The 24,745-nt window shown below is 41.5% G+C and overlaps 1 protein-coding gene across 1 annotated transcript; it reads right to left on the reverse strand.

The window, feature by feature from the left end:
- Positions 1-18: 18 nt before the first annotated feature.
- Positions 19-20,545, reverse strand: LOC109983212 (collagen alpha-1(IX) chain-like). Its single transcript, XM_065959373.1, has 32 exons — positions 20,366-20,545; positions 19,821-19,883; positions 19,696-19,731; positions 19,545-19,607; positions 18,137-18,190; positions 17,724-17,759; positions 17,568-17,591; positions 17,402-17,455; positions 15,598-15,651; positions 15,026-15,058; positions 14,868-14,924; positions 14,714-14,767; positions 11,666-11,719; positions 11,500-11,553; positions 11,333-11,386; positions 11,181-11,234; positions 11,040-11,093; positions 10,899-10,952; positions 9,655-9,708; positions 8,662-8,706; positions 8,521-8,574; positions 8,375-8,428; positions 8,227-8,280; positions 5,749-5,820; positions 5,539-5,574; positions 5,409-5,453; positions 5,259-5,291; positions 5,015-5,161; positions 3,657-3,711; positions 2,532-2,720; positions 1,626-1,703; positions 19-1,006 (listed from the first exon to the last, which is right to left on the reverse strand). The coding sequence occupies exons 1-32, from the start codon at positions 20,438-20,440 to the stop codon at positions 810-812; spliced, it is 2,040 nt and encodes a 679-aa protein (XP_065815445.1). The 5' UTR covers positions 20,441-20,545; the 3' UTR covers positions 19-809.
- Positions 20,546-24,745: the final 4,200 nt, after the last annotated feature.

The following is a 24,745-nucleotide window of genomic DNA, read 5'->3' on the forward strand; positions in this document are numbered from 1 at the left end:
AATAAATTAAACACTTCATGTGTTGTTTTCTTTATTTGAACCATCAATGAGGCTCTCCCTCATTCCTATCATGATATATCTGAACATCTAAACTCTTGTTACAATGAGGCAAACTCTCACGTCAGGTGGTTTTGTAGGAAATATAATTAACCACAATTCAACACTTTTATTTTTTTTTTTACAGATTTACAACATAAACTGAAGTCAGTGTGACTTGTGACATTTCATCCTCCCTCCTTTTTTTTTTTTTAGAACTGCTGGACGTGTTGACATGTACAAAAACAATCAAAACAAAGTGAGGTGTCATCAGGTTTATCTTTGGTACGTTAGCGAGATCAATTTAAAAAGTCCTTTGACGACTCTGATTTACTTTGAGTCGTTATTGTAAATGTCTTTTTTGGAGTTTTAAATTAAGAAAACAGTTTGGGAGGAGAAAATGAGAAGAAATGCAGACAGAGGAACATGAGGGTGGGATAAATAAACATTTCTGGTCATTTCATATTGTCTTAAAAACAGGAAGAGCACTGTCTTGAAAATATCAAACATCTCTCAGGTAAGAAAAACACACTGGAACCAGCTAGAGTTTTGCAGTGTATAAAAGCACAATGTTTTGTGTTTTTCCAAAACTCGAAGATGCTGGCTCCTTCTGATGGACGTGTGGCTTGCACAAAAACATGCTCACAGGACTAGAGGTTAATGGATTGAAGACACCACAGCAACCAGCAGCCCTTTGGAAGACGGTGTGAAAAAATGTTGTGTGCTCGGGGGGAGCTAATCAAACAGTCTGTCTGTCTCTGCCACAGTGTCTCCTAGTTCCCTGCAGGTCCCTTCACATCCAGAGACTGGTGGGCGGCTCCTGCCTGGAGGTTGCAGGCTGACGGGTCGCAGTAACCATTAGGACCAGCTGATCCGGGAGGACCGGGTACACCTGGCAGCCCGTGAGTACCTGGGGGTCCCCTCTGTCCGTCCCGACCATCCTGACCGTAGCCCGGTTTGCCCGGCTCACCTGTGATCACAAACGTTCAGTTTAGGAAGCTTGCTGCAACAAATAATGATCGACTCGCTTTTATTTACGTCTTTACAGTCAGTCGTGAACATGAGCGAAGAAAAGATCTCTTCCGGCAATGTATTGTAAAAAGTGAAGGTGCACAATTTAAACAAAGGAAGTGCATGTAAGTTAGTGTAAAATAACTCAAAACTGAATATTGTTTGAGGCAGACTTGAAATAAACAGTAATATTTAGGATTTAAATAATATATCTGCCTTTGGAAAAGCAGGTTTTAAGGTCAAATTATTATTATTTTTAGTAGCTCAGTCTGTTGGGACTTGGGTTGGAAATCGGAGAGTTGCCGGTTCAAGTCCTGGCATGGACCAAGTCCGGAAATTGGCCTGGTTGCTGGAGAAGTGCCAGTCCACTGTCAAGGTGCCCTTGAGCAAGGCACCTAACCCCCCCCCCCCCCCTCCCAACAGCTCAGGAGCGCCCACTGTGGGCAGCCCTCTCACTCTCCATTAATGCGGGTCCACAGGATCCTGTTTGTGCATGTGTGTGTATTTCAGCCTATGTTTGTGTAGCATGTTCATGAGGACAGAGCGGGTGAACAGCATGGACGGCTCAATCGACTCACCAGGAAGTCCAGGAGCTCCTGGCTGACCTTTAGGTCCTCGTGCAGTGGGCCCTCTGGAACCCCTGTCTCCAATTTCACCTGTAACATGCAACAAGGTATTTTGAGCACAACAGATTTTATGAAAGAAATGGACGTAGTTGCTGTGACATCATCAATTGGTCTGTAAAAACAACAACAGTTTTGAAGCCTTTGTTTCAGAACATTTGGCCGCCCACATCTTTGTTTTTTTTTTATATTTAATGTCGTTATAAATCACCTTAGAAGTACGCTCATTTTCCCATCTGGTTATAAACTTGACTAAAATTTAAATTTGACTTGTTTTTGTAAGCACTGCAGTCGCCCCCTGCTGGCCTTTCAAGGCAATTCTGCACTGGCTTTAAAGGCTTTATATGTGATTTTTTCGATCCAGCAGATGTCGCCCTTGAGCACCAGCATGAAACCAAAACAACTTGCGCTGCATTGTTGTGCTAGCATGCTAATGCTAGCGATCTTTATTATGCTGGTATCTTCACACTGCATGTAAATTTACCTGAAATGAGCGTGATCTAGAAACACAGTTAAGCAGTGAGTACAGTATGTTATTCTTCTTTTCTCTAGTCCCTCAATTAAACAACTTTTATACATGAGGGGAGGAGTCAGCCGGCCGTCCCGGCGATGTAAACAAACTGAAGATAGGACTCTGAAAGCATCACAGACAGTGGGACTCAGGTGTTACACCCATTGTAGACAGTCATGACTCACAGAGTTATTTTCAGAGGATATTCTTGATTTCTACATTTAAGTGTGAAAAATCACATAGAAAGCCTTTAAGAGGTTAAGTCGACTTCTTCTTATAATAAATTATTGTTTATTTTGTCTTATTCACTCACAAAACCCCAGCAGTGAACCTGCCAGTGAAATCCTTACCTTTGGGTCCTTTCACTCCCAAAGCTCCTGGCGGCCCTTTGAGTCCTGGGAGTCCTCTTATTCCAGACTGCCCAGGGAAGCCATTGTCTCCCGGTGCCCCAGGAGGTCCTGGAAGTCCAGGTTTTCCAGGTAAACCAGCCACGCCAGACTCAGGTCTCCTTAAACTAGCAGCTAACTGAGCCAGTTGTTCTGTAGGAGCACAAACGGGGAGAAAAAAAAGAGGGAGAGAACTGGATGAACCACAGACACAAAAAAAAAAACCTGTTTCCTAACAGTTTTTTGAGTTTACTGATGTCAGGGGAGCGTTTGAAGATAGAATACTTTGTAATAAATCATTCTGGAGAGAAAGAAGGCTTATCTCTAAAAGCCCAAAAGCACCTCTCTCATGGAGGAGATGGTCCAACGGGTTTTGTTGACGAGTTGAACGTGCAGAGAGGTGAATCTATGGGCATGATATCCCCTGAGCTGCTCCTGCTTTTCAAACTTTTTTCCATAGTAAATCGAGCAGAGAGGAGATAATACTCTTTATTTCCAGCAATCAGCAGCAGAAAAAGTATGTTCACGCTGCAAAAGATCTAATATTAATCTCCCGTGTTTCCTTTCTGCATGCTATCTTGCACTTAAGACTCTAGTTTTCCGGCTCCTGATGAAAATTCATGCAGCTGCTGCTCGACTTTTTCTCTTTTTTTCTCCCTTTCCAGGCTCAGAGTCTTCGCTCCAAGCAGAGGAGTGCAGGTCTGCTGGAGGTGAAATTAATTTTTCAGCACAAGGGCTATAAAAAAATCATGAGCGCAGGAGATGAGTTGGGGAAGACGTAAGAGCAACTGAATGAAGAGAACAGAGGTTGTGACTTCAGCGAGACGTTTTCTCTAAAGCTCCTATAAAGGAAATCTTTCATCCATCATACAAACAAAGGCTGAAGCTTATTTCATGTTCCGGTTATGAGATCTTGCCTTTTTTTTATTTTTTTTGAACTGCAGAGGATTCAGCAGCTGCACGGATCAATGAGACAGCGGCTCTAGTATGTGTGGTTGGTGTAATGAGGCATTGTGGGGAAGATTAAACCCGAGGAGCACCCGGCACTGGGGAATGATAAACGGGGGTCAAAGGCCTATCAGCTCTTACCTTGCATAACTCGCATGCAAACTTGTTTGATGTGTTGATCACTCGGCTCTTTTCCCTGGAAGGAAGGAAAGATGACTTAATAGATTTTCACGACAGTGTCTTAAACATTTATGAAACGACTCCACAGAACTGTTATCGAGTGAAAACACAACTCCTCCTGTTTTACTGACATCGGTCTCTCCTGGTGACCACTGTCCTCTCTAATAAAGGCACCAAAGCCTAAAAATAAATCTTAAAGGCTTTATATGTGATGTTTTGATCCAGCAGATGTCGCCCTTGAGCTCCAGCATGAAACCAAAACAACTTGCGCTGCATTGTTGTGTTAGCATGCTAATGCTAGCGATCTTTATTATGCTGGTATCTTCACACTGCATGTAAATTTACCTGAAATGAGCGTGATCTAGAAACACAGTTAAGCAGTGAGTACAGTATGTTATTCTTCTTTTCTCTAGTCCCTCAATTAAACAACTTTTATACTCGAGGGGAGGAGTCAGCCGGCCGTCCCGGCGATGTAAACAAAGTGAAGATAGGACTCTGAAAACTCTGAAAACATCACAGACAGTGGGACTCGGGTGTTACACCCATTGTAGACAATCATGACTCACAGAGTTATTTTCAGAGGATATACTTATACTTATATACTAATATTTCTACATTTAAGTGTGAAAAATCACATATAAAGCCTTTAAAGGGAGAATGTGGGATATTTTCCACATAAAAACATCACAAATCAAGTCTCTCCTGTGTAAATGTGTCTCTGAGTCATGACTGTCTCCAATGAGTGAGAAGTGTGAGTATAAAAGCTGTTTTAGTCAAGAACTAGAGAAAAGAAGAACATAGAGAACATACTCTCTGCTTATTTGAATGTCATGGAAGTGTTTTTAGATCTCGGTCATTCTGTGTCAAATTATGTGCAATGTGAAGCTAGGAGCTAACCACAGGGTGCTAACATTAGCACAACAACGCAGGACACGGGCAATTGCAGCTTGAGCAAAGGCCAATTATGTCCGCCGCTTGCTCTTAATGGTGTTTAATTTTGATGCGAACTCCTTCATGTGAACGCGAGTGGAGAGGGGTTGGAGGTGTGTCGCTGGAGGAGAGCTGAGGCTTCAGAAAAAAACAGCAGTTTGTTTTGGTTTCATGCTGGTGCTCAAGGGCGACATCTACTGGATCAGAAAGTCACACGTTCTTCCTTTAATAAATTACGCTGATGACAATGATCCCTTCATACATAAAAATTGACACAGTGAATTAAAAAAAACCTGCTATAAGTGCTGAATCAAAACGTTAAAGGCTGTAGTTTGAACTGCTTCTTTCTTTCTGTCTTATTCCTTTAGGTGTTTATTTCCTCGACTCACCGCGGGACCCTGGGTCCCTCTGACTCCGGTTGCTCCCCTGTTCCCCTGCATGCCCCGTGGTCCAGGTGAGCCGGGTGGCCCCTCGATGCCAGGCTGCCCTCGACTTCCCTCCGGGCCCCGTCTACCAGGCTCTCCAGTGTTACCGACCTTTACAGCAAAACAATTTTTTAGTACACATATTACACAGCTGCAGAAGTTTCTGAAACACTGAAACACAAGGTGAGTGAATCAAGTCTGAGCTCACCTCTCCTTTAGCTCCAGCTTCTCCGGTCTCACCCTAAGAACATTTATTAAAAGACAAAGGATGTAAAACAGGGACATGAGTGAGGCTCTATTGTGAAAACAGGAAATTAAATATATAAATAAAAACATTTGTGTTTGCGCAACAACTTACAAATTCCCCTTTGTCGCCAGGATTTCCTTCATCACCTTGAACTCCCTTTAAAAACAAAAGCAAATCATCCCACAGGTTATAAAACATGCAGCATCAAGACAGAGTTCATATTCAATGTCTGGATTCATACCTGCTCTCCTCTAGGTCCTGCTTCTCCACGCTCTCCCTGTAACAAACCAAACAAGTGTGTTTACTGACTAAAGGGATTGTTGTGAACTGCAGTATTTCAAAGTATTTCCATTAGTCCCCACTAGAGGGAGCTGATCAGCTGTTTGTTCTGTTGTTAAGACAATTGTGTGAAAAGATGTTCCTCTGAATGAGGACTGCGGTCTTGTCTTACTCTCTCTCCTTTCATCCCGGGCAGACCATGAGGACCAGGGAGACCAGGCAGGCCGGGGTCACCTTTAGGTCCCTGTGACGGATAAAAAAACAAACATCTCTCAGCAACGCTCAACAACACATCGGGACTGACAACAAAAGAGTGTCAGCAAATAAAAACAAAGAATAATGTGTAACATCTGCAAACACATTTAAACAGTGTGTAGACAGTGTTTGCACATAAACAGCTCTCTATAATATCACTGCACAACTATGATTCCCTCTATCACACATTCACACCTCTAGCTTCCTGCAGAGCTGCTTGTTTACATTTCAGTTGTTGACTTTAGTTTTAATACACTTCAGTTTGTGAGAACTTAAGTTTAAGCTTTGTATTAGGATTTAGTTCATGTGAGACTACATTTATACCTTTACTTTTTGTTAGTTTTGTCTGATAACCTGCTGCTGTAACACCACAATCTCTCAGTTTGGGATCAAAGTAGCGCATCTATCCATTAAATCTGCAGCAACGTCTCTTTTTAAAGGTTCATTTTGGGGCTTTTTATGCCCTTACTTAGAGAAAGGACAGTTGACAGTCTGAAATCGGAGAGAGAGAGAGAGTGGGTAACAGATGCAGAAAGGAGCCACAGGTCGGACCCGAAGCCGGTCCACCTGCCTGGAGGACCATAGCCTCCGTATATGGGGTGCGTGCACTAACCAATACACTACCGGCGCCCTGTGCAGCAAAATTTAATCTGCGACATGGTCTATAAAAGGAATATAAGAGATATTGTCCGTTTGCATTGAAATTTGTCTCGCTTTACAAACCCAAAGATCCTCACATCACACGTAAAAGAGTCAAGACAGAACGTAAAAACAGCATAACACTTGAATCTGCTTCTGTGTTATTTAACATTTTTATTACAAGTATATATACGTGTGTGAGTGCCTGAGGCCTTTGTGCATGTAGGAAATAGTGCATTTCATTGTTCAATGTGCAACATGAAGGCATTCTGTCCTTTTCTATTCAAAGTAGGTTTATTAACACACTTTGCAAAAGCGTAATCTTCTATTAATGTTGCTTAAACTAATCAAATATCAGTAGATTTAGACTGTAATTAACTCTGAACACAGCGCAGCGTCCCTTCTTGTTTCTTTTGGACCTGTTTGCATGTGCTCCCCCCCCCCCCACCCCCCACCCCTTTGATCACCGGCCGACTGTCTGAGGAATGTCCACAGAACAGAGAGCTCATTCAGCCCTCTGCTCGCTGCTTCTCCCCTTACTGTGAAAATAGACCTCTTGTGAGATTCAGCCTCGCTCTATTCTCTGAGACATTCCAGTGAAACAACAGCCAGGACAACATATATGGAAATATACTCGGATTCCCTTTTTTCCTGCTTTTAATTATTTTTTATAGTAACAAAAAGGGAAACTATAATTATTGTAATGCACGTTTTAAATATGTATCCTTCTAAATATCGCTCTTCAGACAGAATGTAACCACATGTAACGTTCAGGGCCCTCGCCCTTAATCAGACAGAATGTAACAACATGTAACGTTCAGGGCCCTCGCCCTGCATCAGACAGAATGTAACCACATGTAACGTTCAGGGCCCTCGTCCTTCATCAGACAGAATGTAACATAATGTAACGTTCAGGGCCCTCGCCCTGCATCAGACAGAATGTAACAACATGTAATGTTCAGGGCCCTCGCCCTGCATCAGACAGAATGTAACCACATGTAATGTTCAGGGCCCTCGCCCTGCATCAGACAGAATGTAACCACATGTAACGTTCAGGGCCCTCGTCCTTCATCAGACAGAATGTAACAACATGTAACGTTCAGGGCCCTCGTCCTTCATCAGACAGAATGTAACCACATGTAACGTTCAGGGCCCTCGCCCTGCAGCACCAAGTACTCAACTTTTCAGATGTGTGTGCTGTCTGAAATTTTTTTCACATATATTTTTACCCATAACTGATGCATTTACACCGGCTGCTAAAGTTTCCAGAAAGTTTTTAAAGATGTATGGACGGTCTCTTCACAAATATTCTTTAAATAAAATCAACTAGTAAAAGTCTAAATTCAATGTCATTGTGCTTTAAAACCCTTATTGTTACAATTATAATATTAAAAGGTGATTTATGAGCTTGAGCCAAGGGCAGCTGGACCGGTTGAAAATCAGGCTGCCTTTAGTTCAAGCTTCGAAATTTCTCATGATCTGGATGACTGAGAAACTAAACAGGTATTAAAAGGTAATGTGTTTCATGAACTTTAATGAGGGAGTAAAGTGATTTTCGTTAAAATAAAGAAACAGGAGAATCACACAGAACAGGGAAAATGACATTAAGTGCAAATACGTTTTTTGATAAAGATGAGCTACGACAGGTTCAAAGAAGGTAGAACAAGAATTTGCCGGTGCTAAGGAAAACATAACAGACATGAAAACAATAAAATATGATAAAGATACAAATATAAAAGTGGAAGGTATAACTCACCCTTGCACCTGGCTTTCCGGCTGGACCTAAGGGGCCTTTCACTCCAGTATCTCCCTGTTAGGAAGAAGACAAAAGATAGTCAGAGGTTGATTTTAAATTAACTTAACAAAGCTTAATAAACACATTTCCAAGTATGCCAAATACTCACAGATTCACCGATGGGTCCCACAGGTCCCACCTCTCCCTGCTCTCCACGCTCACCCTGTATAGCAACAAAGAAAATGACACAGTGACACGTCAGAGGTGAAAACAGAGGTGTTGAAACACTAATTTAACCCATGCTGCTCTGCTTACTGTTTTGCCGGCAGATCCCATTGTTCCAGAAAGGCCCAACTGACCAACATCTCCCTGTTCAGAAACAACCACATTTCAGATTAGGGGGGGAAACATGCAAGAAACAGCTGGTGATATTTAGTAAATGATAAAGACAACTACCTTAGAGCCGCTCAAGCCTTTCGGTCCGGGTGAACCAGGCAAACCCTAAAAACAGAGAACATTTCTTTATTAGAAACAACAATAAAAAAAGGAATGACATCCTACAACGAAGGAAATATTTCTTGTAGGCAGTGACAGCCCTTAAAATCAACACTTTTCACTTTTAGTAACACTTGAGGCCTCGAGGCGGGAGGCTTAAAAGATAGAAATATATATTGGTTTGAGCTTTTGACCAGAAAAGCTTGAGGTGATGAAAGTGCTCCGGATATTTAAATCGGGTGATGACTTTTACACCTTCTTAATCTTAGTCTTAAAGCTGCCACATGCAGGCAATTCATGTCTGCAAACTGATTCTCATTAGTGCCATTAATTAGACTAATGAAAGATTAGAGGGCTTAGAAACTGAACCCTCGCTTTTCATCCTGAGGAAGAAGTAGATCGCACCATACAGCCTGAAGTGTGGTGGTGTTTTCACACATGCACAAAAGCCCTGAATAGTTCCTGAAATGTTCAGGTAGGGACATTTTTCACTCCGACTTTAACTGGAATTTTCCCGCCAGGCCTTTTGTACATTTTTCACATGAAGTCGGGGTAGGAGGATATGTGAACGCAGCAGAAAATATACTGGAAATATTCCAGGCAAGCAAGTGAGTGGGAGGGGATGATGATGATTTTATCCTGTGACAGGTGCAGGGTTGGTGACTAGAAAAGTTCTGGCATGCATGTGTGAAAACAGCTTGGGTTGGAGGGACGGGATCGTATAGAATGAATAACTTTAAATATCAACCTACAGAAAAAAAGTTTATTGTCTATTGTAAAAAACAGGATTTAAAAGCATCTCTGATTGTTTCTTGTTACAACAATACGGATGTGCAGTTGAGTGAAGGAGTGTGATGTGTGTGCAACGGTGCTTTAAAGCACTCCCGGTGGGTTCACTCAGGTGCGTCCAATCAGTGTCTGTCCTGACAGTCTGGGGTTAAAAGTCATACTCACAGGAAGCCCCTGAAGTCCAACCTCTCCAGGAACGCCTGCCTTCCCAATGCCTCCCTGCAGAGAAACAGACGGTAAAAAGAAATGAAGCTTACAGTCTAAAAACAGCCAAATAGCATTAGCATGACAACACAACAATTACAAGTTTAAAGGCAGAATCAGGTTAGAGAGTGTGCTAGTCAATGCACTGTTCCTATACCATCATTTTTTATCCATATGTAAAATAACTGACTTACAAACAGTAGCCTACACAGCCATGATATATCTATATTGCTAACGCTACTGTACTAGCAACGAGCTGCAAGAAGAACTGATTTCAGCTGATGTATCACGAGCAAACAATGCTCACCACATTTTTATGTAAAGCTGAGATGCTTTTTAGTTTGTGAAAGCCGACAAAGAAGCCTTGCATTTATTATCTGTGTTTCTCTGACTCTCTTCACCAGATACAGGATGTCAGGAGGGGATGAAAGCTAAGCTGCGTCTATCATTAGCTTAGCCTGTTTCTGAGGGTTCAGCTTGTTTTAAAGGTTAAGATTTCATAAGTTCACTGAGCTAGGATATTAAAAAAAACCCTTCAGGGTAAGAAGTATGCAGCTCTTAAAAAAATATATGTAGCCTTCATTTTTGTTTTGCATTTATTTTTTTTGTTATGGACTAATGCGTTCGATCTACAGACTGTAAAGAACATGGACGTAGTCTTAGGGACGTCACCCATTGGTTTCTGAAGCGGAACTTTATCCCAGCAGTGGCAGTCACCATGTTGGACATGCCGTCCCAAATTTACTTTTGGTCGACCTACTGTAGCAACAGGAAAAAAGGGTGGAGCTAAGGCTTAAGCCTCCTGGCTGCCAGCATGTCAGTCAGATCAGTGACGCCTCTAATTATGCATAACTCTTATTCTTTGTAAAATCAAAACGGGTGAGTAATTAAAAAACTTGCTACCGTACAGTGTTGGCTAAAAGTGTTTTTGAACCAGGCTGTAAACACATTGATTTCAGATGTCAAAATGGACATTTTAATTGGGTGTTAATTTCACTTCCAGGGATTTTGCAGCCAATCCTTTTTGAATTGGCCCCCGGGGAATAATCCTTTTTTTTTTTTATTGAATTGAAGCCTCAAGTGGACACTTGAGGAACTGCAGTTTTTTGCCACCTCTGCATTGCTTTCATTTTTCAACACTGACAGTGGCTGCTTGGTTAAATCTGAGAGGTTTTTTATGAGAAGAAGTAGAAATGATGCTCTACCTTTGCTCCAGGCATCCCAGGAATACCCTCACGACCATCCACGCCCGGCAACCCCTGGTGACAAAAGCACAAACTCATGTTTTAGCACATATTGTATCTGATCATTGAAGAAGTACCTGTAGTTATTTTTTAGACACTCACAGCGTCTCCCTTGGGACCTGGCAGACCGGTGATCCCTCTTGCCCCTAGAACGCCCTGAACGACAAAGCAACAACATATTTGTCAGTTTGTGTATCTTGTACAAATTAACCTGATTTCTACAGGAGGCGTTCATGTACTTACCAGTTCACCTTTAGGCCCCGGCTCACCCATCACGCCCCTCTGGCCTTGATCTCCCTAAAAATAATCAGTTAAATCATAAGCTGTTCATGCATTCATGATTTTCTGCAAAAAACAACAACAACAGGGCACTTGTATTGAGGACTCAAACTCACAGTCGCCCCGGCAACACCCTGAGGACCAGGCTCTCCGTCCAGACCTCGAGCTCCCTGCCAGAGAACAAGAACAATTGTGTTGTTTAAAGAATAAACATTTTAACACACATGTAAGAAGAAGTTGAAGTTATTAGCGATAATGTAAGAAGGGTATCATGAGCACTCACCAGCTCTCCTTTGGAACCCATCATTCCTGTGGCTCCACGTATTCCCTGAGGACCCTGAAATAACAAATGGATCCAACAGGTGCCTCAGTGAGCAGAGAAAAATAACTGAGAAGAACAGATTCTAAGTTAAGGAGTGTTTATACAATACAATGAAACGGTATCTAACCATTGGTCCCTGGGATCCGACCTCCCCTGGACTTCCCTGGTCTCCCTCCTCGCCCTGAGTGACAGAAAAAGAACAACAATGAAACATTTAACTCCCTCACAGGAGTCCATCTCCATCCTAACACACAAACATCCCACTTGATGTTTTTTTTTTTTTAAACCGAGGCTGCTCCTATGAGCTGTTTTGTAATTAGAAACGCATAACACAACCGTTTTTAATTGATTGCATGGGGGGCAGAGGCAGATGATTTAACTCCAAATTACTGTTCTCCTGCTTCGCAAATTACAAATAATTGATGTGCCGACTCTGAAGGACCTGAGGGGGGTATTTCCATTAAGACAGGCAGCGGTTCTGCCCTGAGGCTGTGCAAGTTTTTCTTTTATTAAGAAGGCAATTTCTTCTGTTAAATATGTGTATCACAATTCACCATTAAGAGATATAAACAGTGCATTACTCATGACCAAATACTGCCCATTAAACAGACCGGGAGGGAATGGAACGGTTCAGCATTTGTTTACATCTGGAAGTAGAAAGAGTGTTTTGTTCTGCTTGTTCGCCCCACTTTAAAAATGAATTAAAGCTCCAGTGAGGAGTTTTTAGCTGGTCATGAAACAGACTGAACTTATTATGGGTGTCACTTTATGACCTACAAAAGCAAACAAGATCATCAGGGATGAGACATTGTTTTTTTATTGACTGAAGCAGGGTATGTGGCAGACAGTGATGAAGTGAATACTGACAATGTTTCCCCTTTGTAAAGATTCTCAATGTGAGATTAATGTGACTGCTAAAAGAAAGTGGGATGAGATTTTTTGTTTCAAGACACTACAACAGGACAAAAATGAGCAAAGAAAATAAATAACAGATACTTCTTTTGTCCACAGGGGGCGCCAAAATCGACAAAAACAAAAAAGTTCCTCACAGGAGCTTTAATATAACAGAGACAATGAAGAAGGAAACTTCTGCTCTTAAGCCACTCCACAGATGGAAGTCGGTGCTGTCAGAGAAGGACCTTAGATGTTCAAAATATAATTCAGTGGACTCCTTCACACAGGCAGGGTCCAAAGAAAGTACTGGAGCACACAAATTACTTAAAGGCTTTATATGCAATTTTTCACATTTAAATGTAATATAAATCAAGTATCTCCTCTGAAAATAACTCTGTAAATCATGACTGTCTACAATGGGTGTAACACCCGAGTCCCACTGTCTGTGATGTTTTCAGAGTTTTCAGAGTCCTATCTTCAGTTTGTTTACATCGCCGGGACGGCCGGCTGACTCCTCCCCTTGAGTATAAAAGTTGTTTAATTGAGGGACTAGAGAAAAGAAGAATAACATACTGTACTCACTGCTTAACTGTGTTTCTAGATCACGCTCATTTCAGGTAAATTTACATGCAGTGTGAAGATACCAGCATAATAAAGATCACTAGCATTAGCATGCTAACACAACAATGCACCGCAAGTTGTTTTGGTTTCATGCTGGTGCTCAAGGGCGACATCTGCTGGATCAAAAAATCGCATATAAAGCCTTTAAGGGAAATTTGAGATGCAGTGTGTCAAAACATTTGTTCTTTGCACATGAATAAATTTGCCTTCAGTGATTCGTGTGCTCCAGTACTTCCCTTCATAGCACAGACAATGATTCTGAAAAAAAGTCCCCGGAGGTTTAATCGGAGGTTTAAAGAAAGGTTGAAATTGGCTTTGTTTATTGTCTGATTTGTATCATGCTGATATAAGTTATATGTAGTCATGTGTATCTTTGTCCGTGCTCATTTTAGACACACGTGCTGCATGTTTTTGTGTGTACCTCCAAATGTGCTTCTTTTGTTTTACATACTTTATTAATCCCTGAGGGGAATTCTGGTTTAACACTTTGTTATTGAGAGACATGCTTCTAGCACACGTAGAGTACACACATGCACAAACAGGAGCTGTGGACAGGCATTAGCGGAGAGAGAGCTGTCTGGGGTTCACTGCCTTGCTCAAGGGCAGTACTCAGGAAGTGACCGGCCAATGACCTTTTTAAGCTACCAGACCAGCTTCCATAATTTGGTCCACAATTGAACCGGCGACCCTCCAGTTACCAACCAAAGTCCTTACAGACTGAGCTACTGCTGCTCCGAAAGGTAAGGTGCAATCTTTGAAATTTCAATATTCCTCTAGGATAACTTTAAAAAAAAAGGGGTTGCTCATATGTTCTATTCCAGAAAGCGACCTTCGGGGGAAGAATCAGGGGTGTTAGCAGGGCATTCATAAATTCAAAGGTTGGGTTTTTATTTTTATATATTTTGTATTTTAATGTCTTAATTTTGTTTTGTGTGCTTCTTTTTTGTCTTGTTTCACCATGTAGGGCACGTTGTGTTTCTATTTGTTTGCATGATGCTCTATAATCAAACTTGTTTTTCCTTACATGTTTGAAAAAATTAACTTTCAACCTTAGACACAACATCTGCTTGTTCTGTTGTGAACGTTGAGTTCAAATATGTGAATTTTCGAGCAGAAAACAGGCAGAAGGTTCCCTCAAATGAAACCTGCAGTGAAGTAGAAAAATCATTCTTGTGGACGGGGCGCAGACTGACAGTAAATCACACCCTGGCATGGGGTGATAAAAGGAGATGGGCCCAGACTCATTTCCATTTATATAGTGCGTAGACACATTACAGAGAGAGGGCAGTTGAGCTTAGACATCGTTTCAAATGAATCATCCTCCGTGCATTACGAGGAGTCCCGGGCTTTACATAAAGGAATGTATCACTTCCTCTTGAAACGGAGCAGCCGAATAATAACTCGTCTCAAAGGCGCTGGGAATCCCTTCTTCACGTTTAAACTATGCATCATTTATTTCTGATGTGGAACGCTGTGGCGTGTGAGACGCTTGTTGAGGGGAAATTTATGTTTTAAGTGATTATTTTCGCAGTTTAACGTTGGTTTAAATTCACACTGTTGTTGTTGTTGTTGTGGATGTTTCATAACATTCCTCACATCTAGAAATATTCAGCTTTGGGTTGAAAATAAGTTAGGTTCCTCTTTAATAAACACATCTTACCTTGTGCCCTTGTTTCCCAGGTTCCCCTGCTTCACCTTTTACACCTTTGTGGCCCTGAAAACACACAGACAATGAATAGAGGCGACATTAATCATACGTTACTTTGCAACAATTAAGGCAGTTTAGGTTTTGAAGAAATCAAGCTGCTTCTCACCTTCATGCCAGGAAGGCCAGGATGTCCAGGAGTCCCAGGTGGACATGAGTTTGTACACTAAACAACAAGGTAGAAGTCAGACAATATTCTTGATATCACGTATGCAAAAAGAAATAACGAACAAACAAAAAATCTCTGGAAAAAAAAAAAATCTTTACCAGGTCGGCACTGCCCAGCATTCCAGCTGCACCCTGACGTTCAGAGAAAACTCAGGTTAACACTTTTTGTATCGGCATTATTCAAACACTGGCACAGACTAAAAACAGATGCACAGCTGTCTTAAAGAAGCAGCCTCTATTTGGACACTTCCATATTTATCTTGACAAATAATGTTTAAGCAAAATGCACCTTAAAATATGCACACTCATCTCTTTTCAGAAACCGCTGAAGATGCGACATGAATGCGCTGTGCAGCTGTAGGTCTACTCTAAGTCATGCAGGTCTAATTGTAACACTTTTTAAATTGTACATAGGTCTATATTCTTATTCCTGCACGGGTTATTAACATTTTCCTTATACAGGTCTATATTTTAATTGTACAGGTTTAATTTTGATCTCTGTATGGAGGGACAGCGGGTGTTGTTCGATGTAACAAATGTTTTATGTTATGTGTGTCTTTGTGAGTTGCTACTGGATGCTTTGAATTTCTCTCAGGAACAACAAAGTATCTATATATCTAACTGATTTCATGACCTCTACTCTGGTGAAATATAAATGAAGTGTTACTTACTCGGGGTCCTGTTGTTCCGCGAGGTCCTTGTGGTCCTCTCACACCCATGGCCCCCTGAGGAAAGACAAGAAAGGTGTCAAAAAATAAATAAAAAACAGAGAGAATACATTCATCTGGGCGCTCCTTAACAGTTGGAGACTGAAGATTTCTAGTTTTTAATCGTATTAAATATGACAAGAGTCCTGGCAAAGATACATTTATGTTTTCAGCGCCCTGACGAAGGCCGTTTGGCGTTTTCTACTCTTTTCTTTTCCTTACTACTTTACTCTCTCCCACGCTAGTGTGTCTGTAACCGCTTCAGACACCACTCCTCTTCTACAGGGAGGTAAGCTAGTTCACTGTTGTATTACCAGATATAACCCGACACACAGCGAGCACACCAGCTTCCATTCCTTGTTTTAGAAACATTTATTATGTGTACAGAATTCAGCTTGATGAATGACGCTGCTTTATAGACTTGAACATGAAGTTAAAGCTCCTGTGAGGAGTTTGTAGCTGGTTGTGGAACAGACTGAGATTAATATTGATGCCTCTGTATGACCCACGGATGCAAACGAGACCCTCAACAACGAGACTGATCATTTCTATACAGTTTTATTTGATGTCTGAATCTCCTGCTGAGGGAACGCTGTCAGGACTGTGTTGCTCCAAAAAGTCCTGTACTGTGTATATGAGGAGACTAAATAGATGAGCTACCAACATTGGGTTGTCTAACTATCAAAGGGACAATTGTTTTGCATTGGAAGATTCGAACTCTGAGCTGTTTCAGTTTGAGCAGCTGGTTGGAAGAGTTGATTGACTTTAAAGTAATGGAACGAGCTGCAGCCAAATGAATGTTTCCATGAATACAGTAAGGTCTCCTTACCAGATTAGATGTTTTTACTTTTACTATTATTTTGTATGATCGGTCATATTAACATTTTTCAAGCATCCTTTAAGTCAGTGGTTCTCAACTGGTGGGTCGGAACCCAAAAGTGAGTCTCAGAGCTGTTTTCAGTGGGTCGCAAAACTGTGGCAAAAAGTCTGTGAAGCGTTTTTTTTTTTAACAGATTGTTTCTTTGTTCTGTCATGCTTTGTACCGTCTGAGGTCCAAACTGCACAATTTTTTTATCAAAAGAAATCTGATTGAAAAATATTAGAAATTTGGGTGGTGATTTTTCATATAGGCGGTGGAGGGTCCTGAGGCTCGACCAGTTGAGAACCAGAGCTTTAAGTATTTATTAGGATGAGATAAGATTAACTTTATTGTCAAAGTGGGAAATTTGCCTTTTCCTTCACAGAGCTCTGATGCAGAAACAAATATCAAAGTAGACAGTAAACAGAATTTAAATCAGTAAATGTCTGGGTCATAAGGTACCCAGAGGGAAGATGAAATTCAGAAAATGTTAATTTATGTAGATTTTTTAAGCATATAATCAATTTCTAAATATTTTTAAAATGTGAGTCCCTGTGTCTTTAATTTCATGACACATTTTTGAATGTTGAATGGATAAAACATATTATTTATTATGTGTGAACAGAGTTTGTACTATGTTTTTTTAATGTTTAATCATAAATTCATAAGGACTGAGTTAGTTAACGCAGCAGTGAGTTGGCTTCAGATAGACAAACTTCACTTCAGCTCACACTGACCTTCACTTATTTGATATCATAACCATCATAAAAAGATGAAGACATCTTTTCTGCCCCTGAAAGGTGCTGGTATACACCCACCTCAGTATTCACGCTTGTATATTAGATGCCTCAGTGTGTTTCCTGGTTATAATTTAACACAGAGTAACACTATTTCTTTGCCTCTACTCACAGGTGGTCCACCTTTTCCACCTTCTCCTGTAAGTCCTCCAGACCCGGGTGGTCCCTGTTCAAAGACAAATTTCAAGGTACTCAATATCAAGTGATTTATGATTTAAAAAGAACTAAAACTTAAAAAAAAAACCTCTGATTTAGTGGCTCATGACTTATTTACTTACCGGGGGTCCATCTTGCCCAACACCCTAAAGAAAGACATAAATTAAAAACTCAGTGATCAACGTATTGAACTTGAACAAAAGAAGATTTCTAGATTTGGTCTTTTCAGATGTTCATGGTTGATCTTGTGCTTCAACTAAAGAGTAAATATTACTCACAGCTGCTCCACGAGGTCCAGATTTTCCAGGTTCCCCCTAAAAGAGGACGAATCAAACATTAAAAACACAAACAGGTGTTGATCAAACTGAAATACAGCCGGTTACAGTGAGCTATCTGAGCCTGCAGACGCTCCCAGTTAACATTCCTCCAGCTCATCATCACATGACTGTGCCGGCCGGGCACACTTGACCCAGCAATGTTTCCTCTAACGAGAACCGATGTTGAAGCTTCATTCCCCACGGAGATTACACAGAAGACCCGCAGGATTAAGTCTCATTTGTCACGAGGAATTGGTTTATGCACTGCAGCTCTCGTTTGCCCCGGCCAAAAACAACTGGACAGCAGCTTGGCACGCGTTTCACTGACTCTGTCTCTGAAGCAGGAAGGCAAAAAAGGCTCATTAGTCACTCACTTTCTGTCCGAGGGGGCCGTCGGGTCCGGGGTCTCCAATAGGGCCGGTCAGACCCTGCAGAGAAGAGACAACATGCTTAAATAATACATCATGACAAACCTCCAGGCGCTGTAAAACCTGTGTGTACAACTCAAAGAACGAAGGTTTTATTCATACTTTTGTTTTCTATTGGCATCCAGAATGAATACAAAAACAAAAAACATTTAAGTCATGCCTGTTTTTATCATTTTAAACAAATTAGAGTGCACTAAGTAAAGACACAAATGAGCAAGTAGAAGAAACTAAATATACCTAAGAGATGTTCAAACATATATCAAAACAAAACAACCTTTCATAGATTAAACATATAGAATCATGCACTTTTTAATTCTGCCATAAAACTCTGGTAATAAAAAGTTTGTACAGAACACAAGAGCTAACTTCAAAAAGTCTAAATCTGAAGGTAGAGATGGTGTGCATCTCTAAAAATGTGTTCATTTAAGAAGATTTTAACCTACTATTTGAACTCTTTGTTTCACCTTTTTTACCCAGAAGTCAATTCTTTCCCCCTCCTTCATGTGATACATCACCATAACACAATCGTACATCAGTGGGAGGAGTCACTCATGTGTTCATAAGTGGGTTTTACTGAACTACAAAGCCCACCTCTAAAGTGTATTGAATATAAAGTGCACTACAGTTTCATTTTCAAGAGTATAAGTGTGATATTTGCACACGTCATGACGTCCCAGAGAGCGTGTTCAACTTCACAGGCAAACAAAAAAAAAAAAGTCAGCACCAGGGGCAGAGGGCAAAACTCTACAGACTGTAAACCAGGCAGCGAGTTACATTCCTCTGTCTCATTTTAAACAAGCGCACTGAAAGAAGTCATTCCACACCGTTTTGAGGATTCTCAACAGGAGATACCAACTACAGCCAGGCCACAAAGCCGCCATTGTTTTCCTGAATCCTGCTGGATTCGACAGGAAATAACTCAAACAGAAACATTTAGTAAATATTTTAAAGGGAACACACTCTGAATGAGTGTTCAAATTAAACTGAACTCATTAGAGTCTCTCTCTGTCAGTCTGTCATCAGCAGCAGTTTTATGCTGGATGTTTTTCTAACCCTCCTTTAAACTCTAACTGGAGCAGAGTTAATTACACTCGAGCCCTGGTTCTCCCTGTTACAAAGGAAATTTGGATTCCTGCTTAATAAATTCCTCACATTTTTTCCACACAAAATCTCAAACATCATTGGTCACTTTAAAGTCTTGTAAGTGCAATTAATAACCTTAACGGAGGGATAATCCCTGCAGATTTCCTCCCCCTTGAAAACTCCTTTTTGTGTTGATTCCACTGATTCTGAACATATCTGTACCATGACATGTATTTAAATATATATAGCAGATCAAATATTGAGCACTCACATCGTTCCCGGGAATTCCAGGTAGTCCCGAAGAGCCCAGTTTACCCGCATCTCCATCAGGCCCCTGGAAACAAAGGTTTCACATACACATGAGTTAGTGAAACGCTGTTGAATGCATCATTTTAATATATATTATTAGAGGTTATAGTTACAGGAAGACCCTCCTCGCCATCGTCTCCTCTTTCCCCCTGAAACAAAGACATGCAAGGTGAGCCAAAAGGGAACTATCTGCAGAGTTTTGCAGCACATAATCTGGACATTGTTACAGAGCACTTACAGCAACGCCATCAATTCCCGGGACACCTGCAGGTCCAGGAGGGCCAGCAGGTCCTTGACTCCTCTGGGGGAAAGTAGTGATAATACAATGAGAAAATATTAGCTTTAATATTTGATACAAAGATACCAGTGGTGGCTTTTTATTTTGTTTTGCATACTGCTACACAGATATGACAAAAGACAACAGGTGCACTGCCTTTTGCATGTTGCCAGAGGACAAGACTGTCTTTGGGAGAAACTGGAATAGCTAACAGACTATTGAGCTGATTTCTGATTGCAGAATTGATCAGCAATGAGACAACACTTTGCAAGAAAAAAACGAGACACTTAACAAATGAGACACCTTGACTTTTTGTGTCGAAAACTTAAACTTAACTTTAACTTAATCTACTCGAAACACACAATTCCAGCATCTGCTTTACGTGACATTTAGCATTCTGCACAAGGAGATCACTCACCTGCACCTCGGTCACATCCGTCTACAAAGCCAAAAAAAAGAGAACACCACATAGAAAGAGAGAGAAAGAGAAAAATAATGAGTCTTACTTGAGCGGAGCAGATAAGGACAAGCTGCAGGAGCAGAACCAACAGTGGCCCTCTAACACTGGGGGCCTGAGCCATGATCTCCACCCGTGGAGCAGGAAAGGTTTTAGAGTAGTCCTTTCTCTGGGATTTGTTGGGCTGAAGGAGCCCCCGACAAAACAAACCCAACTGAATCTGCTTCAGCTATCTAGACCGTCCGAGGTCCCCAGAACCATCAGGGGGCTCATGCATATTCATGCTGATGTTTGGTTACAGGACTGGATTGGAGGGTTTGCAGGGAGGGAGGGGGGGGGGGGCATCAAGGGGAGGGGCCAATGCGCAGACAGCACCAATAGGTAGGAGTAGCGGGTTATTTAACCTCTGCTGACCCCACAGGAGTATATTTTACTTACAACAGTGCTTTTACGCACACAACCTGGATGCTGCTTGATTTCATTTCTCTTTCCATTAAGAGCAACTTAGAATCGTCATGTTAAACCACTACTTCACTTGAGTTCTGACAGCTTAATTTGTGTTTTCGTTCTTACCGATGTCCTGGCTGGGAGATCACGACAAACGTCCGCCCGGGCTCGCGTCACGTCACAGTGAATCATCATCGACTGGAGTTCAAACTTCATTAAAAAAAAAAAAAAAAAGATGAAAAATAATAGATTAGCAACATAACTCCAAAATAGACTTACAGCATTCAGCTCTTATCCTGATTTGTTGAAGTTTCACTCTTATCGGGTTTCTATAAATAGTTAAGTCTGGATATTCTGCTGCGCACGATAAACGCAGAAAACGGGCAATGAGTTAGTTACAATCAGAGGCTCACTATCTAACAATTGTATGGACTTTAAACGCTTAGTTGAAAGTTAAAGTGTGGTAAACTCTGGCACATGTGAGTCCCCTAGATTAAGACATGATTTCGTGCGTAATTGTGCTCAACAAAAGGCGCCTGGATCTATGAAAAGCATGCACCCTGACCCATGTGGTACTGCAGAACGGTTTAACTTGTGCGCAACATATTCTTCACCAGGCCCCTGCAACAAATTCCACATATTTGTCAGTAAAGCCATGAATGGAGAGGCAGCAGACGTAAACAACAGACACACCAAACAACAGGATGGTGAGAGAACACAGGGAATCCTAAACCTTTGCTTGCAGGAACAGAAACTCCTTTTGTCGCCACACGTTTTCAGGCATCTCATGCATTTAGTTAAGACAGCAGTAGGCTCGTTGTAATTCAACAGAAATAGAAATTATCACAAAATGAAATGGTCACTTTATGTTATCAATTGGTGCATTCGTATAATACAAACTTTCGTCGTTTTCAGGGGAACTTTGGTTGCTCTAAAAGTTGGTTAACTTTAATTTCAACATCACATGTCTTGCTTGAGTTTCCACTTTCTCAGGGGCGTCAAATATTGACCCGTCACGGCCCCATGCGTGTCATACAGACCCACAAGGAAACCTTAAGTGGTATACGGAAGGGTCTTTCAGCTTTCTGTAATGTAAACTCGTTGCAGACGTCACCATATGCGTTTTTTTATGATACGCAATTACGCATAGGACAGCACATGGGGGCCAGGACGAAAACGCTCGCGTGGAACGTACCGGAACTGGCACCACTGGGTTGTCCTTGAGCTTCCCAATCAACGTGAAGCCATCCAGTCTGACTTTTTGTCGCGGCTGCACAGTTTGAGAACCGACCATGACGCAGTCCACGAACAGGGTGACAGAGCGCGTGCTGACGTTGAGCAGGACTGTGTGCCATTGGTCGTTGAAAAGAGAAGACGCGTCGCTGAAAACGACAGTCTGCCTCCTGCTGCCCTGCACCGGGAAGGTAAACTCCAGAGCCTTGGACTCCCCGTTGAGTCTGACGGACAGCTGCTCGTTACCGTTCACATCCTGCATCTGCCAGATATTCCACTTCTTATCGATGGTGCTGCCACTCATTCGCAGCACGGACACAAAGGCAAACTCCTCCGGAAGTCCCAGGGGATACGCTGATCTGGAACAATCAAACATATGTTATTAAATCCCCCAGCTTGGAAAGTCGATATCCAAGAAGAGTTAATTTGATAGTATACTGAGCTTGTATATGTTATAAAAACAGAATAAATGTGATGGTACAGATAAGTCCAGTCTGTGATGTTCAGGACCATGGACAGGGTAGATGGCGCTATGCCAGCTCAACCACTAGATGTCAGTGTTCACTCGTACACAAACCCCGCATTGGGACGCCCCCGCAGCTTACCTTGTGTTGATCCTGAAGTTAAACGCTGGGCCTATTTGATAGGCAACATGTTGGGGAGATGACCCAGGGACCTGTTTAACTGTCCCTCTTCTTGCCAGCTCTGCAATGTGGAACTGGGACATGATGTAAAATCCTACATGTACAGGGGGTAAAAAAAACAACAACAACAGGAGAATCTTCTTAGATGTTATTTGAGACTTTGGGTGAGTTTAGTATTGTTAATATCATTATTTGGAGACAAAGCTCTTGCTGTCAGTCATTGTTCTTTTTGGTATTTCTATCACAAGGCGATTCTATTTTAGGTTCACACACATGTAGAATCTGCATGCTGTTTAAAGGTTTGCCTGAAAATATATATTTCATAAAGGAATGGTGTTGCCAGTTGTTTTCTAGTATAGGCAAAGGAACTGTGAATCAGAATAAAAAAAACAGAGAATGCTTAGTTTTTTGCGAATTCACCTGGGAAACGATCCTCCCCGACATTGATCTGAGGGCACATGAACTGCTGCTCCCCATGAATACCAACTTGAGATGAAAATCTCACAGCTGCAAGATGGAAACAGAGAGCAGCCTGCTTTAGTAGTCGAAGAGAGAGAGAGAGAGAGAGAGTGTGTGTGTGTGTGTGTGTGTGTTTGTGAGTATGCGTGCATGTGCCAGTGTGGAAAGGGAATAAAAGCTCAGTGTTTGGAAAGCTGCTCCACTGCCTTGAATAAATATTAGGCCATCTCTGACTGTTTGTGGTTTTCCTCTTTAACACTTAACTTCTACATTTTCCTGTTTTAACACATCTGGCCAGGAAGTTAAAGGTCTTTATCACGTTGGAATAAATGGTCCACATGCAACAGATCCTTCCTGTCTCTATTTTTTCACTGGGGGTGCCAGCATCATATTCAGGAATCTATCACTGTTCAAATGAACTACACAGGGTTGATACTGTATAATAGTACTCTGACGTTTAGTCATTGTTGTAATTCTTGATGCACTTTGTTCATATAATAGCATTTAGTGCACAGCTGAATCCATATAACATGCAGGCACACAGCTGGACTCCTTAAGTGCTGCTACGCAGAAACACACAAGGATACATCTCATAAAAAATAGATAAGAGTGAGCATGTGCATGGAGAGAACACAGCAGTGTTTTCACATTATATGTATGCTATAGAAAAAAAGGGCACAATATCCAGAGGAAAATATGCCAACACAAGCGTGCCAAGCATATTTGCAGCAAAACATCACACTGGTTATTCTGCTAAGGAAATACAGATTTACTTTGTTTAACGCACCAACCTTTCCTCCTTTGATAATTATCTCATCAATTGCACCATGCAGTAAGGAAGTCTACTTACACTGAGCGTGACGCCCTGTGCAAAGACATTGTGGGATCAGATAGCAGCAGCACAGAGAGTACAGGAGGCTGATTCTGAAATGCAATCAGAAAAAGACAACCTAAACATGCATTCTGAGCAATACATTGATGTATTAAGCATTAACTGCATGTGAAATTAATTACAAGGTCACTATTAAGTAAACAATTTACCTTTTTACTTCTCCCATGTCATAGCTTGTTCTTGAAATGAAAAAAACAAAACACCTACTGCTGGATATTTCTTGCAGCAGATTGGCTTCCAGGAGAGAACAAGACCCCCTGATAGATGCTCCCTCGGCAGGAGTGAAACACTTCAGGTCACACAGTCAGGGGTCTCTCTCTTTTAAAGGCCTCACTGTTGTCGTTTATTTGGGGGAGGGAGTCAACAGTCTCCACAGTGTCAACTTTACACTCCTGTGAAGTTCTCCTGCACCAACTTTGGATTTCATGTTAATGTTTCCTCGATGACACAATCTTGGTGTCTTCTGATTGTTTTTTATTGTCATGATTTTCTGCCAAAAAAAATACTTCAAGTAAACCAGCTGTGGAAAAAAAACTGTGGTGGCTTTATTTGTGGCTTCAAATGTGACCCTGTGGTGGCTTTATCTGTGGCTTCAAATGTGACTCCGTGGTGGCTTTATTTGCCCACCACTCCAATCTACATTCTCCGTAATCTCTATGGTTGCACAGTATTCAAAAAGCATTATGTGCAGTGCTGTGCAAACTGAAACTCAAGAGCCTGAGGCAATTCAAGCTGAGATGCCGGATGAAAAGAA

Source organism: Labrus bergylta, chromosome 10 (assembly GCF_963930695.1).
Source record: "Labrus bergylta chromosome 10, fLabBer1.1, whole genome shotgun sequence".
NCBI lineage: Eukaryota > Metazoa > Chordata > Actinopteri > Labriformes > Labridae > Labrus > Labrus bergylta.